This window comes from Tripterygium wilfordii, chromosome 2 (assembly GCF_013401445.1).
Source record: "Tripterygium wilfordii isolate XIE 37 chromosome 2, ASM1340144v1, whole genome shotgun sequence".
In the NCBI taxonomy this organism is placed as follows: Eukaryota; Viridiplantae; Streptophyta; class Magnoliopsida; order Celastrales; family Celastraceae; genus Tripterygium; species Tripterygium wilfordii.
In genome coordinates, this window is record NC_052233.1 from 5,015,712 (window position 1) to 5,034,655 (window position 18,944).

The 18,944-nt window shown below is 37.3% G+C and overlaps 2 protein-coding genes across 4 annotated transcripts; both read left to right on the plus strand.

Annotated features, from left to right (window-relative positions):
- The first annotated feature begins 3,731 nt into the window (after positions 1 to 3,731).
- On the plus strand, positions 3,732 to 8,956 carry LOC120016290 (probable inactive receptor kinase At5g58300). 2 transcript variants are annotated; one of them, XM_038868993.1, is made up of 3 exons: positions 3,732 to 4,230; positions 6,094 to 7,490; positions 8,057 to 8,956. In XM_038868993.1, exons 2-3 carry the CDS (start codon positions 6,101 to 6,103, stop codon positions 8,683 to 8,685), a joined length of 2,019 nt encoding a protein of 672 aa, XP_038724921.1. In that variant the 5' UTR covers positions 3,732 to 4,230; positions 6,094 to 6,100; the 3' UTR covers positions 8,686 to 8,956. The 2 variants fall into 2 exon arrangements, with proteins under 2 accessions (XP_038724921.1, XP_038724929.1); XM_038869001.1 differs by having other exon boundaries at positions 6,133 to 7,490.
- Positions 8,957 to 14,415: 5,459 nt separating this feature from the next.
- Positions 14,416 to 17,240, plus strand: LOC120017183. Of its 2 annotated transcripts, XM_038870326.1 has the most exons (3): positions 14,416 to 16,043; positions 16,114 to 16,288; positions 16,386 to 17,240. In XM_038870326.1, the coding sequence occupies exons 1-2, from the start codon at positions 15,776 to 15,778 to the stop codon at positions 16,281 to 16,283; spliced, it is 438 nt and encodes a 145-aa protein (XP_038726254.1). In that variant the 5' UTR covers positions 14,416 to 15,775; the 3' UTR covers positions 16,284 to 16,288; positions 16,386 to 17,240. The 2 variants fall into 2 exon arrangements, with proteins under 2 accessions (XP_038726254.1, XP_038726246.1); XM_038870318.1 differs by having other exon boundaries at positions 16,114 to 17,240.
- The last annotated feature ends 1,704 nt before the right edge of the window (positions 17,241 to 18,944 follow it).

Below are 18,944 nucleotides of genomic sequence, written 5' to 3' on the forward strand. Positions count from 1 at the left end.
CGTATAGCATTGTGAAATGTATAGTGCCCTTTCAAATTTGGTTTAGATGGAGTATATAGCATTTGTAAATTTGGTTTTGTCGTTGGTCTCACACTGTACGCATTCCTGGATAGACAAAGGTAATATCAATAACAAGGTGAAACCGTGCAAATAGAATGGCCTTTTGTGGCCCTCTACTACTAGGAAATTATTGACAAATCTGGTGACTGACTTGCTGATTTCATGCCGCCATATTTACTAAGAATTGGTAGAAACATGCTGCAAGTGATTCAATAACAAACAACCCCTTTATTTGATACAAAACCATTATTTGATACAAAAGTGAGAGACTACAAAAAACATGCTGCAAGTGATTCAATTACAACATCAATTTGATACAATCAGCTTTCCCCTCTTTCTATATGTCTAAACAAACATCAATTTGATACAATCATTCTCTTTCTCACTTTTTCAATACCTTCCCATTTACCACTGACAGCAAAGACATTGGATATAAGAACATAATTTTCTATACTATCAGGGTCAATCTCTAAGAGATCTGACGATGCAATTTTTCCTAGTTCTTTATCCGGGGGAACCGACAAGCCCCAAGAGAGTGTACACAGGGCACGCTTCTCTGGTCAACAATGTTTGGTCTTCTCTCACTTCTTTGCTGCAAGAGCATAAGGATTGCACATAATCTCGCTTCTATGATCAACAACGTTTGGATCTTCGCTCGCTTGGATAAGATCGACAATGTGGAGCCTTCGATCAATTTGGGGAGAGAGCATACAGATTGATTTGGGTGAGGGAGAGTTCAGAGAGCGATGAAAACCTAACTCTAATTGGGATATTACAGACTTCAAAAAAATAAAATCCAATCAACCCTTTTATTACATCATAGCTGTTAGATAGATTTTAATTGATCAGGCGGCTAAAAAAGAGAAATGGTTAAAACCGATGCAACATTGCATCGGCACCCCCCCAGATTAGTTATCATGATCGTGTCGGTGTAACCTTGGAGGTACTAGTTTAAGTGTCACTAGTTAATTGGATGACTCAAAGTGACAGGACAAGATAGGGATTGAAAAATAGGGCAATAGGAAAAGTTATGATCTTAGAAGATTCTTAGCGTGCTTTGAAGAGGATGAGAAGTTGGGCTCATTAATTAGGTCTAGTAGTGCTAAATGTCCTAATACAAAATGGTCCCAAGCCTTCCCAATCATATGTGACATTCCACATCAGCATTGGTGTTCATATGAACACTCACTCTCTCTTTTTCTTCTCTTCTCCCTTTCTCTCTCTCTCTATCCCACTCTCGTGAGACAACCACCACCAACTAAGAGCTCTTCCATTCGACTATCGATCGGGGCTATCAACCCACTAGACGGAAGCACCCGATCACCACAATCATTTTCTGACTCTCTACACCATCTAGTACCGCTTGTATCATCTAAACAAAACACTTGAAGGATGAGGTCACCACAGCAAAAATCGTGTCGATCCAGTCGTCTCTAGCGACTTCTCCAGTAACCAACCCCATATTTAGACTCCACGTGTCGAGGCACACCTTATCTAGCCATTTCCCGACCATATAACTATCAAAATTCAATGACCCGAGAAATTTACGTTGTCTTTAAAAAAATATAATTTGTTGATTCGGGCATTCAACCATCTCCAGCGTCTCCAACCACCTCCAGCAATGTCTCGAGCAATTACATTGTTTTTAAAAACAATGTAATTTGTCGCTCTGGCCACCTCCAGCACCGTCCCCCTAAATGAGTAATTGATTTTGTAATTTATGAATACAATGTAATTTACATTGATTTTGTACATTGCATTGATTTGTGTTATATAAATGAGTTAAATTATTTTTTGCCGATGTAATTGGTGTATATATGCTTTACTTGACTGTTTGAATGTGAGTTACATTTTTTTTCAATCTAATTCGTGAATTTGAATATTTTATTTTTCTATTTTTGGTTAAATGAGAGAGATGATGAAATTATGAAAGTGAGAGAGAAGGGGGAGTAGAAGATAAAAAAAGGCAAGGAGTTATTTTCAAAATTTAAACAAAAGAGAAATGGGAGAGAAGATGAAAATTTGATTTTCAAATATGGGCCATGTCAACATGTCTAGATGACAATGTCGCCTAAATTTGGGAAGACTTTCGTTAAAAAAAAAATTGAGATGTTTAGCATTTTTGAATTAGGTTAGGAGAATGTCTTAACAAAAGTGGCAAGTGGCTTTTCAATCTTTGAGGTTTTTCTGTTGTTATTTTTGCTATTCTTTATTTGTTTTGTGGTCAATGCTTCTCTTTTATTCGTCTTATTTGGAATTAGAAGGATTGCGTTTAGTAATGGATTGGTAGGTAATATTAAGTTTTGCTAAAAGAAATTAAAGGTAAAAGAGGGAAAGCAACGTTTAAGGGAGCAATTGTGCTGAAACTTTATTGGATATTTAATTGTCTATTTGGGTGGTGGTAGGTGAGATTCTTATGTCTACGAAAAAGGAGTATTACTATTTTATTTCATGGTGCTGAAATTTTTAAAAAGAAAGAATGAAAGAAAGAAAAGGTAGCCGTTAGATATGGGACTGTGGATTATTAGTCTGGCAATTCCAATTGAACACCTGTATTTAATAGAATTTATTCCAACCAATTTGAAAAGGAAATTATGTATTGCAAATGATAATCTTGGGCTCTGAGGGTTTGAATGTCTCCAAATTGCCCAATTGTTGAAGCTTGAAATTGAAGTCATTTAATGAAATCCTCACCACTCATGAGGCATATGGCTGTTCTCCATAAAGGGAGATCATAGAAGGTGGAATGAATTTGAAATTTTATCATTCAAATCCCAACCAAATGTCCCGTCAATCCTAGGCTCGTAAGCTATCCAAGGAATGAATGGTGATATTGTATTCTCATACAAGGAATGAATAACTTAACAGTTAAATATTATCTTTCATTTTTTTCCATTGACACATGCAGTGTGAAATTCCAATTCCAATGCGGCCAAGGTATAGCCCAGCCAACAAATAAGTTGAGGTTAATGGAAATGCATGTGTGTTGTGACATATTCGGTGAGGGTGGTTGGGTGGTATTATAATAAACACACAAGTTGGTGAGAAATGGTTGGATGCTTTCAAGTCTTATACATCCTAATAATTGATTCCACAATTATTCGTAATTGTTCCCACAGCCACCTTTGAGAATTGAGATCCAAAGGGCATGGCGATTGAGGGACTCCGGATATTTATTGCGTAGGACATTTTTGTAATAATCAAAGCTTTGTCAGGGTAAAAATTAAGCACATCTTTAGCAAAGGAACATCTAAGAGAATAGTTACCACTCTTTTTTAAATAGATTTTTCGAATGAAATTAGTCATGATTAGTTTTATTCAAACAGAGTCGGTTTATTAGTTGGAGTGGTGAAAATAATATATATCACCTTGTAATTCGAATTTCCATCCTCATTTCAATAAAAAAAACAATAATTCGAATAAAATTAATAATGTATAAACTTCAAATATATTAATATAGAGAATTCAAGTCGGCGTAACAAGAGATAAATTAGTCCAAATATTAGTATTGGATTAGACGTGGTCGAGTGAAAGAGCATAGTTGTAATTATGAAGAAATCCAGGCCTCAAATTGAAAATGAAATCACAACAATCGTCAATACATTAATTATAAAAAAAAAAAAAAAACAGAATGTTAAAAGACTAATTAATGAGGAGGCGTCGTCCCATGACTCCATGACTCATCACTCTCAAGACACTTTCTGCTCTCGCAGCTCTCTCTCACTCTCTCTCTGCGCTCCTTTTACTTTCTCTCTCTATTTCCTCCTCCTTCTTCTTCCTATTCCGGTCTTAGGGAGTCGCTCCAGACTCCAGCAAGCAAGTTCGTTTTTGTTTAATGAAATAAGCCTCAATCCACATTTGTTTCTTAATTAGCTCGTGCTTGGCTGAGTAAAAGTCTCAATCCTTTCTTACTTGTGTTCTCTCTTCGCACTAGCCGTCAATAAATGGTCGAGGCAATTCTGGGAATTCGAGATTTACTTAGTTCGTGCCACATTCACGCCGTTTGTTATGGAGCAGTCCTGATCTAATGCCGGATCTGGAGCTGCAACTACGCCAAATGCCGTCAGAAATTGTTCCGACGGAGCAAGAGCTCTAGTGGGGATGCAATCCGCAAATTCATTATTTTGGGACTGGGGATGAAAGTATCCTGCATCCTCCTCGTGTTTTCAGGTTCGATATTTCTCTACCCTTCAATGCCTTTATTGATTGATAACTTTGCATTGAATGTTTTTTCACCATTAATTAAGCTTCATTATTAGATCTGCTTTTGATTTCGTCAACGTTCGATTTTCTAAAGTTACCCCTTCATTTATAGAACAAGAGAGAAACGGGAAGATACTGATAGAGAGGTTGCTTTGTTGGAACTTGAAGCAGGAGTGCATTTCCAACTATGAAATTCTATTATGAAATAAAATCAAATTAATTACGAGAGAGACGTAGAATGTTTTGTGTTATATTATATAGGTCCAGAATTGTGATGCATTTTACATGTTAATTTTATTTTTGTTTCGGAGAAAAAAATTGTTATATTCATCGACTTAATTACTACACATTTATTTTTTTAATTGAAAAAATTGAGCCCAAAATGGGCTAAAACGGGAGCCTTCCACCCCTTATTTATGTTTTTTTTTTTGAAATAATTATGTTTACGGTTAGAATTGAGCTTTGAGCACACATATGTCTAACCCAGTCGATTACCAACCAAGCCAATTCTCGTTGGTCACCCCTTATTTATGTTACATCTGAACAGTTTCTTTTTTCCATTATAACTTGATATATGCTTTGGTTGTTCAACGACTCCAACTATCAGTTACCTTTTTAAATTCCTATTGTCCCCTAAATGCAGGGCTCTTAATTTGAAAATTGAAACTCATTCTAATAATCTCTCATGTATTTTTGCATCATATAATATATGTTATACAACCCCACTTGGCTCACTCACAAGTCACAAACACTGGTTTGTGTAAATTACAATGCAATTGTTCAGGGTAACCTCTGATAGCTTGTTGTCACCCATAAAATTTTCGTTAGCAAGGATAAGCATCCTGGTTTTTTCCTAAGCATATTAGCTTTTTAAGTATAGTCTGCTTTTGAATCTCTGTCATGATAGACAAAGGCGTGCAGGGAATGCCTTCATCACCTCACTCTATTATTAATGAGAACCCCTTTTCTCTTTGCCTTTAATCTTTTTTCTTGTCCTTTGGCTAGTATGATGAAGAAAGGGCATTTTTTTTAAAGGGACCTTAGAATGTTATGCAATACTTTAATGTATTGTTTTGCAGCTTTTGCTTTATTCCTTCCCATATGTGATTGCCACCTTCTCTCAGATTACAAACTTTATCATATAATGAAATATTATTTAAGTGATGTAACTTTACCGATTTATTTTCTTCACTAAAAAAAGCTTCTACATGTGGCCTAGTAGTAGAGTTGTAGGGTTGAAACCTACAGGTCACAGGTTCAATTCCTTGAAACAACCTTTCCACATATTATTTCGGGGTAAGGTCCGCGTACATCGCCCGTCCCCGATCTTGCCCATTGTGGGAGTTTTGTGCACAAGAGTTGTTTATCATTTTTACTGAAAAAAGTTCTTAAATAAAGATTTTCCGTGCAGGACACGACTGCTTTTTTATGTTTACCCTAAGGGAAAAGTTTGTCATCTATCTTTTTTTTGCTGTAAATGCTGTTTTGAGCTCTTAGATGCTAGTGATACCAATGTTTGTGTCGTGCTATACTTCATTTTCATGAACAACAAAGTTGTGTCGAGTACTTCTGGCTTAAGGAAATTTGCTTCATTGATTTTTCATCTCTATATATGATTGTCTATTGTCCTTGCTAAAGATCACCTTTAAATTGCTAGAAAATAAAATCAGATAAAAAAAGTTGATGGCAGTAATCTTCGTTATTCACTACTTACCAAAAAAAATTATATTATTCACTGGTCATGATGATTTGAATTTCGCAGAGTTGATCTCTCTGTCTGATCATATTGTTCACTGAAAATTACCTTTTTTCTTCTTTCTTCCTTCACAGCTGCCTAATGTTGTTCTTGGGATATCTGTGCTGTTTCAGGGAAACAGTGACATCTGCAGAGGTGACATTATCAGTACCACTACCAAATTCGCTTACCCAGTTAACAAAAGTTTCAATGGAGTTCTGCTGCACTTTGGTCGTATCATATATTTTTTTGGTAGCAACTATTTTGCCTTCTGCTGTTGCGGATCTGAATTCTGATAAGCAAGCTCTTCTTGCCTTTGCTGTGGCTGTACCTCATCTTCGGAACCTCAACTGGAGTTCTGCTTCCTCCATCTGCACGTCTTGGGTGGGTGTCACTTGTAATACAGGCGGCACTCGTGTTTCAGCCCTTCGGCTTCCAGGAGTAGGATTTGTTGGCCAAATCCCAACCAACACACTTGGTAGACTAGATGCTCTCACAATTCTCAGTCTTCGATCTAATCTCCTAAGTGGAAATCTGCCTTCTGATGTTACCTCTCTTCCATTACTCCAATATCTTTACCTCCAACACAATAACTTCTTTGGTGATATTCCTCTCTCCCTTTCCTCCCAACTCAATGTGTTAGATCTTTCATTCAATTCCTTCAATGGCAGTATTCCACAGACAATTGCAAACTTGACAGAGCTCACAGGATTGAACCTCCAAAACAACACCCTTTCTGGACCCATACCTGACCTCAACCATACCAGGCTCAAGCGTTTGAATTTAAGCTACAATATTCTCAATGGCTCAATTCCATCTTCCCTTCAAAAATTTCCCAATTCATCCTTTGTTGGAAACACTTTGTTATGTGGACCACCTCTTAAACCTTGTTCTGTCATTCTCCCTCCGCCTTCTCCATCTCCAGATTTCTCTCCTCCCCCAGTAATGCCTCCCAAAGAAAACTCCAAAAATAAACTGACAACTGGAATTATCATTGCCATTGCAGTTGGAGGGTTTATGCTCCTGCTTCTTGCAGCTTCAATTACCTTATGTTGCTGCTTGAAGAAAAAAGATGGTAGAGGCAGAAGTGTGCTAAAAGGAAAGGCTGCTAGTGGTGGGAGGGGTGAAAAGCCCAAAGAGGATTTTGGAAGTGGGGTGCAGGAACCTGAGAAAAACAAGCTGGTTTTCTTTGAAGGATCTTCTTATAACTTTGATCTTGAGGATTTACTGAGGGCTTCTGCAGAAGTCCTGGGAAAAGGTAGTTTTGGGACCGCGTATAAGGCCATATTGGAGGAGTCAACAACAGTGGTTGTAAAAAGGTTGAAGGAAGTCGTCGTGGGGAAAAGGGACTTTGAACAGCAGATGGAAATAGTGGGAAGGGTTGGTCAGCATCCAAATATTGTGCCACTTCGTGCATATTATTACTCAAAGGATGAGAAACTCCTGGTATATGACTATCTTCCAGGTGGTAGCTTATCAGTGCTCTTGCATGGTATGACCTAATTCTTTTTCTATTACTAAATTTCATGACTCATAGAGGAACTTTTTGCACGTACATGACAAGTTTGCATTAATTTAGCTCAAATGTTACAGTGCATAAATAAGACAATCACATTTAATAACATGCCATTCCCAAAACAGTCTCATGCATCTTCACTTACAACATTTTCCAGTCTTTGTCTGGAACAGCTATCATCAAAATGGAGTGTGGAAGCAATGAATTTATACGCACATCTGTGAAAGCAGCATGACTATTATCTTGCTCTTTCTATCGTTTGGATTAGAATTTGCTTGAACTGTCAATTATATAATGTCAGTTTATCTGTTCCTGGAGTAACGAAATCCTGGAGTTACGAAGAATCTAGAAATTGTTGAAAAGTTTGACTTTTCTTATCAACTTGCTGACCATCAGATTTATTGTGTTTTTCCAGCATATCCATATTCGGATACATGGCAATTGCCTTGGAAATCTCAATGTGTCCGACGTCGATCATTAACTTTCCTGTTGTTTGGAATCAATATTTTCTAAAGCAAGACTTAATTTTGCTTTGTTGGCAGTAAACAGGGAAGCTGGGAGAACTCCTTTAGACTGGGGAACAAGGGTCAAGATATCCCTTGGAGCTGCGCGAGGGATTGCCCATATCCACTCTGTGGGTGGTCCAAAATTCACTCATGGAAATATCAAAGCCTCAAATATCCTTCTCAGCCTTGACAATGATGGCTGCATCTCTGATTTTGGCATGACTTCTCTTATGAATGTCCCTGCCACTCCATCTCGAGGTGCAGGCTATCGTGCTCCTGAGGTGGTTGAAACGCGTAAGCACACGCATAAATCAGACGTGTACAGCTTTGGCGTCCTCTTGCTTGAAATGTTGACAGGAAAAGCTCCGCTCCAGTCGCCTGGACGTGATGACATAGTTGATCTCCCAAGATGGGTCCAGTCCATTGTCAGGGAGGAGTGGACAGCGGAGGTTTTTGATGTTGAGCTGATGCGGTACCAGAATATTGAAGAAGAAATGGTGCAGATGTTGCAAATTGGGATGGCATGTGTTGCGAAAGTCCCAGATATGCGACCCAACATGGATGAGGTTGTTCGTATGATTGAAGATATCCGGCAATCTGACTCAGAGAACCGTCCATCTTCGGAAGAGAACAAATCCAAGGACTCAAATGTGCAGACTCCGTGATTGATTTCGCAAGGAAATAAAATAAGCCTTTTTCATTGCAAAGTAAGCATATTGAACCTTGCAAGAGTTCGTGGGTTCTAGAGTGTGAATTTGTCCAATTGTGAGATTCTTCTTAGGGATGTAGTGCTAAGATTTTTTTAGGTGGATTTTTTTACTTGATTTGTTGTAATATTTAATTCAATGTTGTGAATCAATTGGTTGAGGTTTCAAAGGAAAACTTTATGATACTGTTGTCTATCTTTGAAATAAAATTTGGCCCTTACATGTGGAATGCGTTCATTGGTTAAAAGTGCCGAGTGTGTTGATGTGGAATTTTGAATCACTAGAACAGTAGTGTTAGGTAACTCATGAGATGTCAAGTATTTTAAATGAAATTTTAAAGCGTTTTAACTCTTAAAATACATGTCAGATTTTTAAAAAAGTTATATATTTAGAATCAGTGCATAAAACTCTTTTTAACAAGATTCATCGTCGATGAGTTTCATCAGGTAAATCTTAATTCTATTGTTTTTTCAAAGAAATTTTAAAAAACAACGAATTCAGAATTAAACAATGAATTATACAATGTACTTTCAAAGCAATAGAATCTATATTAATATAATAAATTTTGGACAATGAATTATGTGATAAAAGAGTAGAAATAAAACTATTATATTGATTAAATCAATGAAATAAACATGTTGGGCTCCCATAAGCTATCAAATTGATGGGTTACATTTCGCCAATAAAGTTATAGCGATTTCAAACTCAATTATACTTGTAAGGGCACGAATAAATAATAGTATAGATTAGCAAAAATGAGTATCGTCCCACAAGGATTGAGTATTAGTTTAACTTAGTTCCAACATTCACTAACAAATATCACTGAATAAAAAGGTCAAGAATGTTGGGATTGCTAAATTCCAAAACTAAAGAGCAATGTTCAAAGAGAATCCTAAATATGTCGCAAAGAACAAATTCCAAACCAACGAGCAACGTTAAAATACAATTCTCAATATGTCGCAAAAGAACAAATCAAGTGTCTGTGAAAATTGATGGAAGTATTAGGGTTCCGATTTTACCACTCTCCATAATACTCAATCCATTTGGTTATTAACTATCAACTCACTCATACATGTCAATGATCAACTCCCCTAATTCATGTAGTAGTCATGGCGTCTAACTTATTACATCTATCCGCAACTATTTATGATCAATGATAACTTTTATCACGATCACATAAATCCTAGTATATGACATCTATGTCTAGGTAATTATAGTGTTAAATTGCAAAAAACTAAACTCAAATTGCATGAAAATAGTCAAATCCTAATAGTGATCAATCATCAAGATTCAATTATCAATCAAGTATAACAATTAACAGTCAACAAAGCATGAATAAATTGACAATCAAACCAAAATTCTTGAGCATAATAGCGTGGCTACATCATCTCCTAACAAGAGAATTAGTTCCTCATACTAGGTTCAAACAAACAAAGAAGAAAAATTAAACCCATGGGAGTTAAGAAAAGCCAACACATTTGTAGAAAATTTGTACTAAAATATCCTCTAGCTCCCTATCCTAGTTGCATGGCTGCTTCCCTTGTCCAAAAAATCTCTCCCCTCAAAGCTCCTCTCCATCTCTCGTTAAGTGCTCTTTTATATCAACTGTCGAATTAGGTTAAATTTGTGGCTCAATCACGATTCCTCTCGAGCAAACCTTCTCTAGTCATTTTTGGTACCAATCTCACTTGAACTAGCGAACACATATTCTCTAAAATCTTTTATTAAAGCATAAGGATTGTGAGCTTAAGTGGGAGCTCGAGCATCCAAATTCGGTATGATTTCTTCCTTTGTGCGAATGACACTTCTTTGCGGCAACAAGTAATGTAATGCTATCCCTAGGACTCAATTAACTCAGTTTTGCGACCTCGTACCTTCGTCAGATGTGAACAAATTTGACTAACTTGCCATCGATGCGACGCTTGAGAAGTGTACTATCTAATGCCACTAAAAACTCTAGAATCGAGTCTCTACAGCAAAAATTCTTGGCATCCGAACAACACATCAACTGCTCTATTTTCAGCCCATATTGAGTTTAATTGCACTTGCACCTATAAAAGCACAAAATAGACCAATTGATAGGAAATCATCCAAATGATCATGCAAAAGCCCATATAAAAACACAAATGTATCCATATAATATGGACTTATCAAATATCCCCACAATTAGAATTTGCTAGTTCTCAAGCAAAGGTAAAATAAGCCATGAACCAAAAATAAAAAATTTCACATCTAACTCACTTTTGTAGGAATCGCAACTGTATTTAGTATATGCAACAAGTCTTTAAACCCTTAGGTATCCCTAGTAGACAAGTTTTGTCTCGTGTGGGATTATCAGAATGACACTCACAAATATTTATAAGCAATTAATCACATTATCATATCATAGCAAAAATATATCATGAATATAATCCAACATTATAACCACACCAACAAACACAAGAAATGGAACGCCACCATCATCAGGACACACATCTCTAACTAAATTCTCTTACCATCTGCTCCATTAAATATATTTATCATTAAGTGTAATGAGATGGAAAACACACGAATATTGGGTTGCAGGTGGATGGGCTTAGTGGAGCTTCAGTATTCTCCAAAATGTATTTGATGTTAGGAAACCATCAAATTTGGGTTCTATCTAGAGACGAATGGAAGACTACGTTTAAGATACACGAGGAATTGCATGAGTGGTTGGTGATGCCTTTTGGTTTCTCTATATCGCCGAGCATGTTCATGAGGTTCATGAGTCAGGTGTTGCGGTCCTTCATCGTGAGGTTTGTTACGTTGTTGTTTATTTTCATAATATTTTGATTTATAGTGTCACCTCGGACGCACACTTGCAACATCTACACGAAGCATTGGCTGTTATGCAGAGAGAGAACTTGTATCTGACAACAAAGAAATGTTCTTTCATGACGAGTAGCATTTTTCAAGGATGGCACCACAGTTGATGAAGCGAAGGTGGAGAAAGTGCGTAAAATTCAAAAACATTGACTAAAGTACGGAGGTTCCATGGGTTGACTTCATTTTATAGATGATTTATACAACAATTCAGCACTATCATGGCACCGATCACAAATTTCTTGAAAGTGAAAAATTTTTACTGGACGAATGTAGCAAATGAAGCCTTCAAGTCGATTAAATGGAAGCTTACCATTGCTCATGTTTTTGGCCATACCAAACTTCTCTAAGCCTTTTGAGCTGCATTGTGTCGCCTCCAAAGAGGGAATTGGAGGTGTTTTAAATTAGTTGAACGGGTCAATAGCCTTCTTCAACGAGAAGTTAAATGACAATAAGCTTTAATTATTCATCTTATGATGTGGAGTTTTATGCTATTGTGTAGGCGCTAAAGCATTGAAAATCTTATTTAATGCATATAGAGTTTGTCTTATATTCTGATAATACAACCATGAAATACATCAACAATAAGGATAAACTCTTTGACAGGCATGTTCATTGGGTGGGTATTTGCACAAACTTAATTTTTATTTAAACACAAGTTAGGAGTACTGAATAAGGTGGTAGATGCCCTTAGTCGTAAGACTATGTTGTTTACAATGATGCAAAGCACAATTTTTGAGTTTTGATAATTTTGTTGCCTTGTATGATACCAAACAATATTTTGTGCCAATGTGGAAGGCCACAGTTGCTGACGACTTTATAGACTATGCATTACACCAAGAATTCTTATTTTGGGAAGTACAACTTTGTCTACCCGAGTCTAGCCTTCATAGAAAAATCACTTAGGAGCAACATAATGAGGGTCATGCCGGGAGATACAAAATGTTACAACTCGTATTTTCATTTTATTTCCGGCCATCTAAGATAAAATAGGTTGGTCATTTTTGTCTCAAACTATCAAATTGGATTGGCATCCAAGGGACAACTACTAATGTGCTTATGTATTTACCATTACCGATCCGTAATCAGCCGTGGACACATTTGCAAAGATTTCATCATTGGTGTGCCGCAGACACAGCATGGTATAGACTCTATATTTGTTGTTGTGGACCATTTTTCAAAAATGTTGCATTTTATTGCTTGTAAAAAAAGTACAGATGCATCTATTATGGCGGAGTCATATTTTTGGGAGATTTATCTCTTGCATAGACTACTACTTTCCAGTGTTTCTGATCAAGATATCATATTTTTGAGGTAATTTTTTGTGGAGTTTGTGACAGTTGTCCAACACCAGGCTTGACTTCAACAATGCGTACCATCCGCAAACGAATTTCCAAACCGAGGTCGTGAACTGCTTGCTTGGTAATATGTTGCATCAGTGCAAATTTGAAGTCATGGGATCAATCATTTTTTCAGGCTAAGTTCAAGTTCAATCATTCGGTTAATCAAAGTATTGATAGAAATTTGTTCTTCATTGTTTATGGGATTAACTTATGATCCCTTCTTGATCTTACCGATGATCTTGATCTAACAAAAATTCTTGGTAAAACCAAGGATTTCATTGCCAATGTCTAACATGTGCATCAATTAACTCAATATAAATTCTTGGAAAGAAGTGTCAATTTCATGCTGCATACGTACTTGACATGTCGTCATGTTGAAGTTATCGTTGGTGATTTCTTATGGGCTGTGCTTACAAGGATCTTTTTCTTCCTGGGGATTATAATAACTTGATTGCCCAAAAAATTGGACCGATGGAGATTATTGAGAAAATTAACTGAAGCTTATCTGTTGAAGCTCCCAATCCATCTCCATACTACTGATGTATTCAATGTGAAGCATCTGAAACCTTACATTGGTGATAACTCTGATGATGATGATTTGACAAATTCAAGGGCGAATTCTGTCAAGTCGGGCAAGGATGTGATGTAGTCACCAATCAATTCCATAGGGATTGAGATCAACAAGCAAACCAAATTCGTCTGTGGTGGCGTCCAGAGATGTAGTTGCTTGAGTGCTTGTGTAAGCCGCTCAAGCGATTCTATAGGTAATTGCTCGAGTGGGTGGGAAAGTAGCTCGAGCGATTCTATGGATGGTGGCCAGAGGCTTCGTTGCTTGAGCGACCCTGTGGCGGATTAATGTCTGCACCCACATATTAGTTGTTTGAGCGAAAGATTTGCCGCTCGAGCGAGATGTCGTATCTGACACATCTGATTGCACGAAGGATCATGTGAAAATGGAAACTTTTAAATGGTGCATGACGAACGTAGCTTGAGCTGCATAGAAACAAGTTTAAGCTAGAAACAACTTTGAGAGAAAACCGGGTTGTTTAACTAACAGAATTTCGTTTCTCTAGGTCCCTCTTTGATAAAACTCTGCTAGAATCTCGATGCTTATTCAACGAATCACTTTTGCAAAGAATTCATTCGTTAGGACCGAGACTTCTTGAATTGTAGCTTTTTGGACAGCTAGTCTTTGGACAATCCTGATTTATGGGAACTAATCCCCAGATTTCAGGGCTGCAACGAATCAAAAACCTACAAAATGAACACATGTTAGTATAAAAATCTCATTGTCTCCGCCACATGTCACCAGGAGATTGGTCGCTTTTTGTACATTGTGGGTACTTTTTGCCACCTGTCAACTGACTTGTAAGATTTAATTTTGGTACAAACAATGCCCCCTTCAAACCTTCCTCTTGGAACAAGAGAATGATTTGAATTTTTATTTTTTATCCTCCTATTTATTGAGCCGCTAACGTGATCTTGGCCTTGATATCAACCAATCAGCTGAGCTAACACGATTTTCACCGAGGGAGTTTTACCTCCACACAAAGACTGACAGAGGAAAAAACCCTTTTACCATCTTCTCACTTTTTTGTCTCCCTTCTCTGTACGAACTCCTTTCTTCCACAAAATTTTCTTCTTCTGTCTTTCACCATGGCTGCCATTAGAACTTCATCTCCTTCTTCTAACCCAAGTGTTCAGGTTCAAGAGATCATTACACAGGAAGAAATCCCCATAAATGCTCATCCTTTCCTGCGGGTTCCTACTCCAGCTTTTGGATCTAAGAGGTTCGGACTTGCCCCTTCTTTTGTTGGCTCTTTTCCAAAATCTTTGAACTCTTTTTATCCTCTCTGTGGTTTTGAGCTTCCCTTCACCCATATCCATGCATGGGCTACTTATTTTAAGACCTCTCCTATCCTTTTATGGCCCATGGAGGAACCACAATATGGAAAGTGGTTGGGTCACCTTTACCCTCATCTGGAACATTTCTGAAAGAGACTTGGGATTGATGACCTCCTCGTGATCAGTGAACAAAAAATCCATGTTGACAAAGCTCTCTTATGTGCCGCTGCCCAATTCTGGGATATGGGGACCAATTCTTTCCATTTCAGGGCTGGATTCATGAGCCCCACCCGTCAAGATCTTGCCTTCATTCTGGGAATCAAGTTCCATAAGCTAAAACTCCATCGAGCCTCCAGAAAAGCCTCATTCTCTTACCAAAAAGGTAAAAGATATCTCGTACTTCTTCTTGCTAAAAACTTTTGCAGAAGACAAAGACACTGTGTTAATAGAAGAGCATACCCGTTTCTTGATTTTTTGGCTCAACAAGTTCTTCTTCTACGTCAGCTCCTCAATGATAACCCAGGATTTCACCAAACTTGCCCTCTACTAGGCTCACGGGGTAGTGTACTCCTTCGCTCCTATGGTCCTGACGATGGTGTATCGGGCTATGCAATCCTTCATAGAGTCTGGCTTTGAGAGTTGCCCTAGCTCTCTTTGGATAATGCAGCTCTGGTTGGGGGCCTATTTCAAGCCCCTATGCCTTGAACCCAATCTTGTCTCCTCAAACATGGACTACTTCAATCTATAATTCAAAGGAGTGGAGCCTCTGGATCATAGCTTCAAAGACTACTTTTCTTACTTCTACCAGGATTTCTCCCAGTTTGCTATCTTTGTTTGGTTTCCCTTTGATCGTAGGCAAGCTCCAGATTAGTTAAGCACTAATCCAAGTGACATGGATCAACTCCCTGTCTTTAAGGGATCTTCCATATTTTTTCAGCGAGTCCCCTCACAATAACAAATGTAGGGTGGAGTACTACAATACTGCTCAACTAGCCCGACAGTTTGGACTCGTTCTAATGGTTCCTCTGCCACAGTATATTTCAGAGAACAAATCCTTTTCATGCAGGGGCGTGTGGTCAGCTGAAGATCTCATCAGCATCTACTCTGTGTCTGCTTCAATCCTATCGTTAGCAAGAATTTCTGCTTTTATTGAATGCCATCAAACTACTCCAGAGTTCACCCACTGGTGGACTGAATACGTGAACCAGAAATTCTCCCATAATGTGGAAGAACTTCTAGCCATTGTCGCTCCTGATCCAAGGTTGAATGGTCCTGGTGACTCTGGTAAGCTCCTAAAATTTGTTGCTTATGTATTCTATTTATTGCATATGCTGAATGTTGGTGTTGCTTGCAGGTTCTGTTCATGCCTCCTCCAAAGACAATGATAGCCATGAAGTGGGCTCTGTTGTTTCTAAAAAAACTCCATCAACCCTTCAGAAGTTAGGAAAGACCATGGCTATCAGATCTGTGGCCAAAAGGTCTGGGGTTGGACAACGACTCAGATCCTCCAAAAGAACTCTTTGATGACTGTAAAATTACATTGATTTTATACCTCTCTTTCTTAACTTATTGCTTTGTTTTCAAGTTAAGCTTGGGTGTTTTACGTTATTTTTGTTTGCATTTCAGTTAATCGAATCCTAGACGATGAATTATGTCAATGGCAATTTTGACAATGTTATTGGACATGTACATGCGAGTCTTGGTAATTTCAGCAAAATCTGCCACTGTTCAGTCCAGCCCACTTGTGAAGGTCACCATAAATCCTTTGAGAAGATCTGGGTTTTGTGTCATATACCGTTGAAAAGATATGGAAGTCTAGTTTCTGAAGAATTTTACAGTTTGTGATTCCGAGTTTTGTGGACAAAGTTATGACAATTTGAATACGGACCGCGCAGGCCAGAAAATCAGGAATCCGGGCCCATACTTAACAATATTGGTTTGAGACTTCTTGAAAGCCCAAGGACGTTTCCAGCCTTTGAAGGAAACTAATAGAGCATCAATTTATGATTTGCATGAATCTTTGACTATTATGATTCCATATTTCAGCTGGAGAAAATCTTAATGCAAGAGGAAACTAAAGGATTCTAATTCTACTAGGATTATATTGTTTCCTTTCATATGGATGACTTTAACCTAACCAAGGATGATATAAAGGGGAACAGCATACACAGCAAGAGACGGCAGACCTAAGGGAGAGACTCAAAAATCACGTAAGGTGAGGATATTGGAGAGCAACATCACTACGAGAGAAGAAAGCAACAAGGTTCTTAAAAGGGGAATCCTCTTCACCAAGATTACTTTGTAAAGGGTGTTCTTTTTCTTAAGTTCTTGATGTTGTTCCTTCTTGAATTGTTGAAGTTTCTATATATTATGTGTGGCTAAACTCTTTTACTAGGGATTCGATGTAGCCTAGCATGACTATTCTATGTCTTAATTAATTCGTTACCAATTCAAGTTTCTAGTTTTATTCATTGTGCTTCATATATCATGTGTTGATTTAATGACTGATCACCATTATTTAGATACATGTTTGAGACAAGATTACACCACGATCAATGGGTAAAATTGATATAGCTCTTGTGAATGAATGAGATGTTGTTGAAGCACGATCCATGCGTAGACACTCTTGGTTCTTGATGTTCTTCTTGCACTCAATGCATTCTTGTTTGTAATCTTGACCACAATCAATGGTTAGATAACAAATTAAGAATAGTTGATCTTGACCACAATCAATGGCATTTCATATTTTAGATAAGAACAAACCTTAGAAACGAGAATTGAATCTTAACCAAATAAGACATAGAATAGGATTGGAATGGTGAAATCGAAGTCCTAGTTTGCATTCTGTTGATTTAAAACACCCTGAATCTTTCTAATATTCTTGCACTTTCTTGATTTTCAAATTCACACAACTTCTCTTTAATTTTCAGAAATAATTTAGTTTTATTATCTCGAGACATTCTAATTGAGTAGAAATTGGAATTACTTGATAAATCTCCGTGGGATCGACCTCGCTATTGCATACCTATGCTATAATTGTATTCGTGCGCTTGCAAGTTAATTAAAATTACAACACTCTTACCTTCACTGGTCCGCTAAAGGTGTATACCATTCATGATTCTCCAGAGAAGGTAGCTCTGCTATTTTGATTGAATTATTCTGCAAATTACTAACCTTGAGAGTAATCCCCTTGTGTCGTTTGTAGATTGATTATGATTCTCATCCTTCTCAAGCACTTCCTGCTCCAAAGAAAAAAAAAGTACTCCATCTGTCACTCCTCCACGGGCTGTTGACATCCAAGGCTTCTTGGCCAAGCTGGTTAGCCGGACTCAAGTTTCAGTTCCTTGAACTCACTACAACAGTAAGGACAACGTTGGTGCCTTAAAAAGTTAAAAAAGCATCGTAAATGGTATACTTCAACGCTTCGCGAAACACCGAATAAGCGCCGTTAATAACTGCGTCGTTAATGTTATTACGACGCTTTTGTAGAAACGCCGTTTAAGAAAGAAATAACGACGCTTACTAATGTGCCGAAAAATCAACAAAAAGCATCGTGAATTAAATGCTAGGATTGGTATTCCTTGGTGAGGTAAGCACCGTTATTTTACTCTATTACGCACTTACCAAACGCCGCATATGTATTTTTATTTTTTATTTTTTATTTTACGATGCTAACGAAGCGCCGTGAATCGTTTTATTAAAATTTTATTTTACTATATAATGATGTTTTCAAAGTGCCGTTATTATTTTTCCTATACAAAAAAAATATAGAATTTGCTGGGTGCTCACCCTATTGAAGCTCTTTGAACATCCTATTTTATTCATTGCTATATATAGTTGAAATGAACAATTGAAAGATGCTTCCATCATAGATTTCTACAGAAAAATAATCATAGATTTTATTTGTAGATATAAATATGTAGAATTAATCTGAAGTGTTATAAATCAAATTTTATTTAATTACAAATAACAATGCTTTTGAGATTAAGCGCCGTTAATATTGTCAATGTTACGACGCTTCATATCACTATCACTATATGGAATAGCTATTACGGCGTTTTGTTTTGAAGTGCCGGTATATAATGACGCTTTAAAAGGAAATGCCGCGATATAATTTTCGCCAATTGTTTCGCACGAATTATATTTTGATACGACGACGCTTTTTATATAAGCACCGATATATCA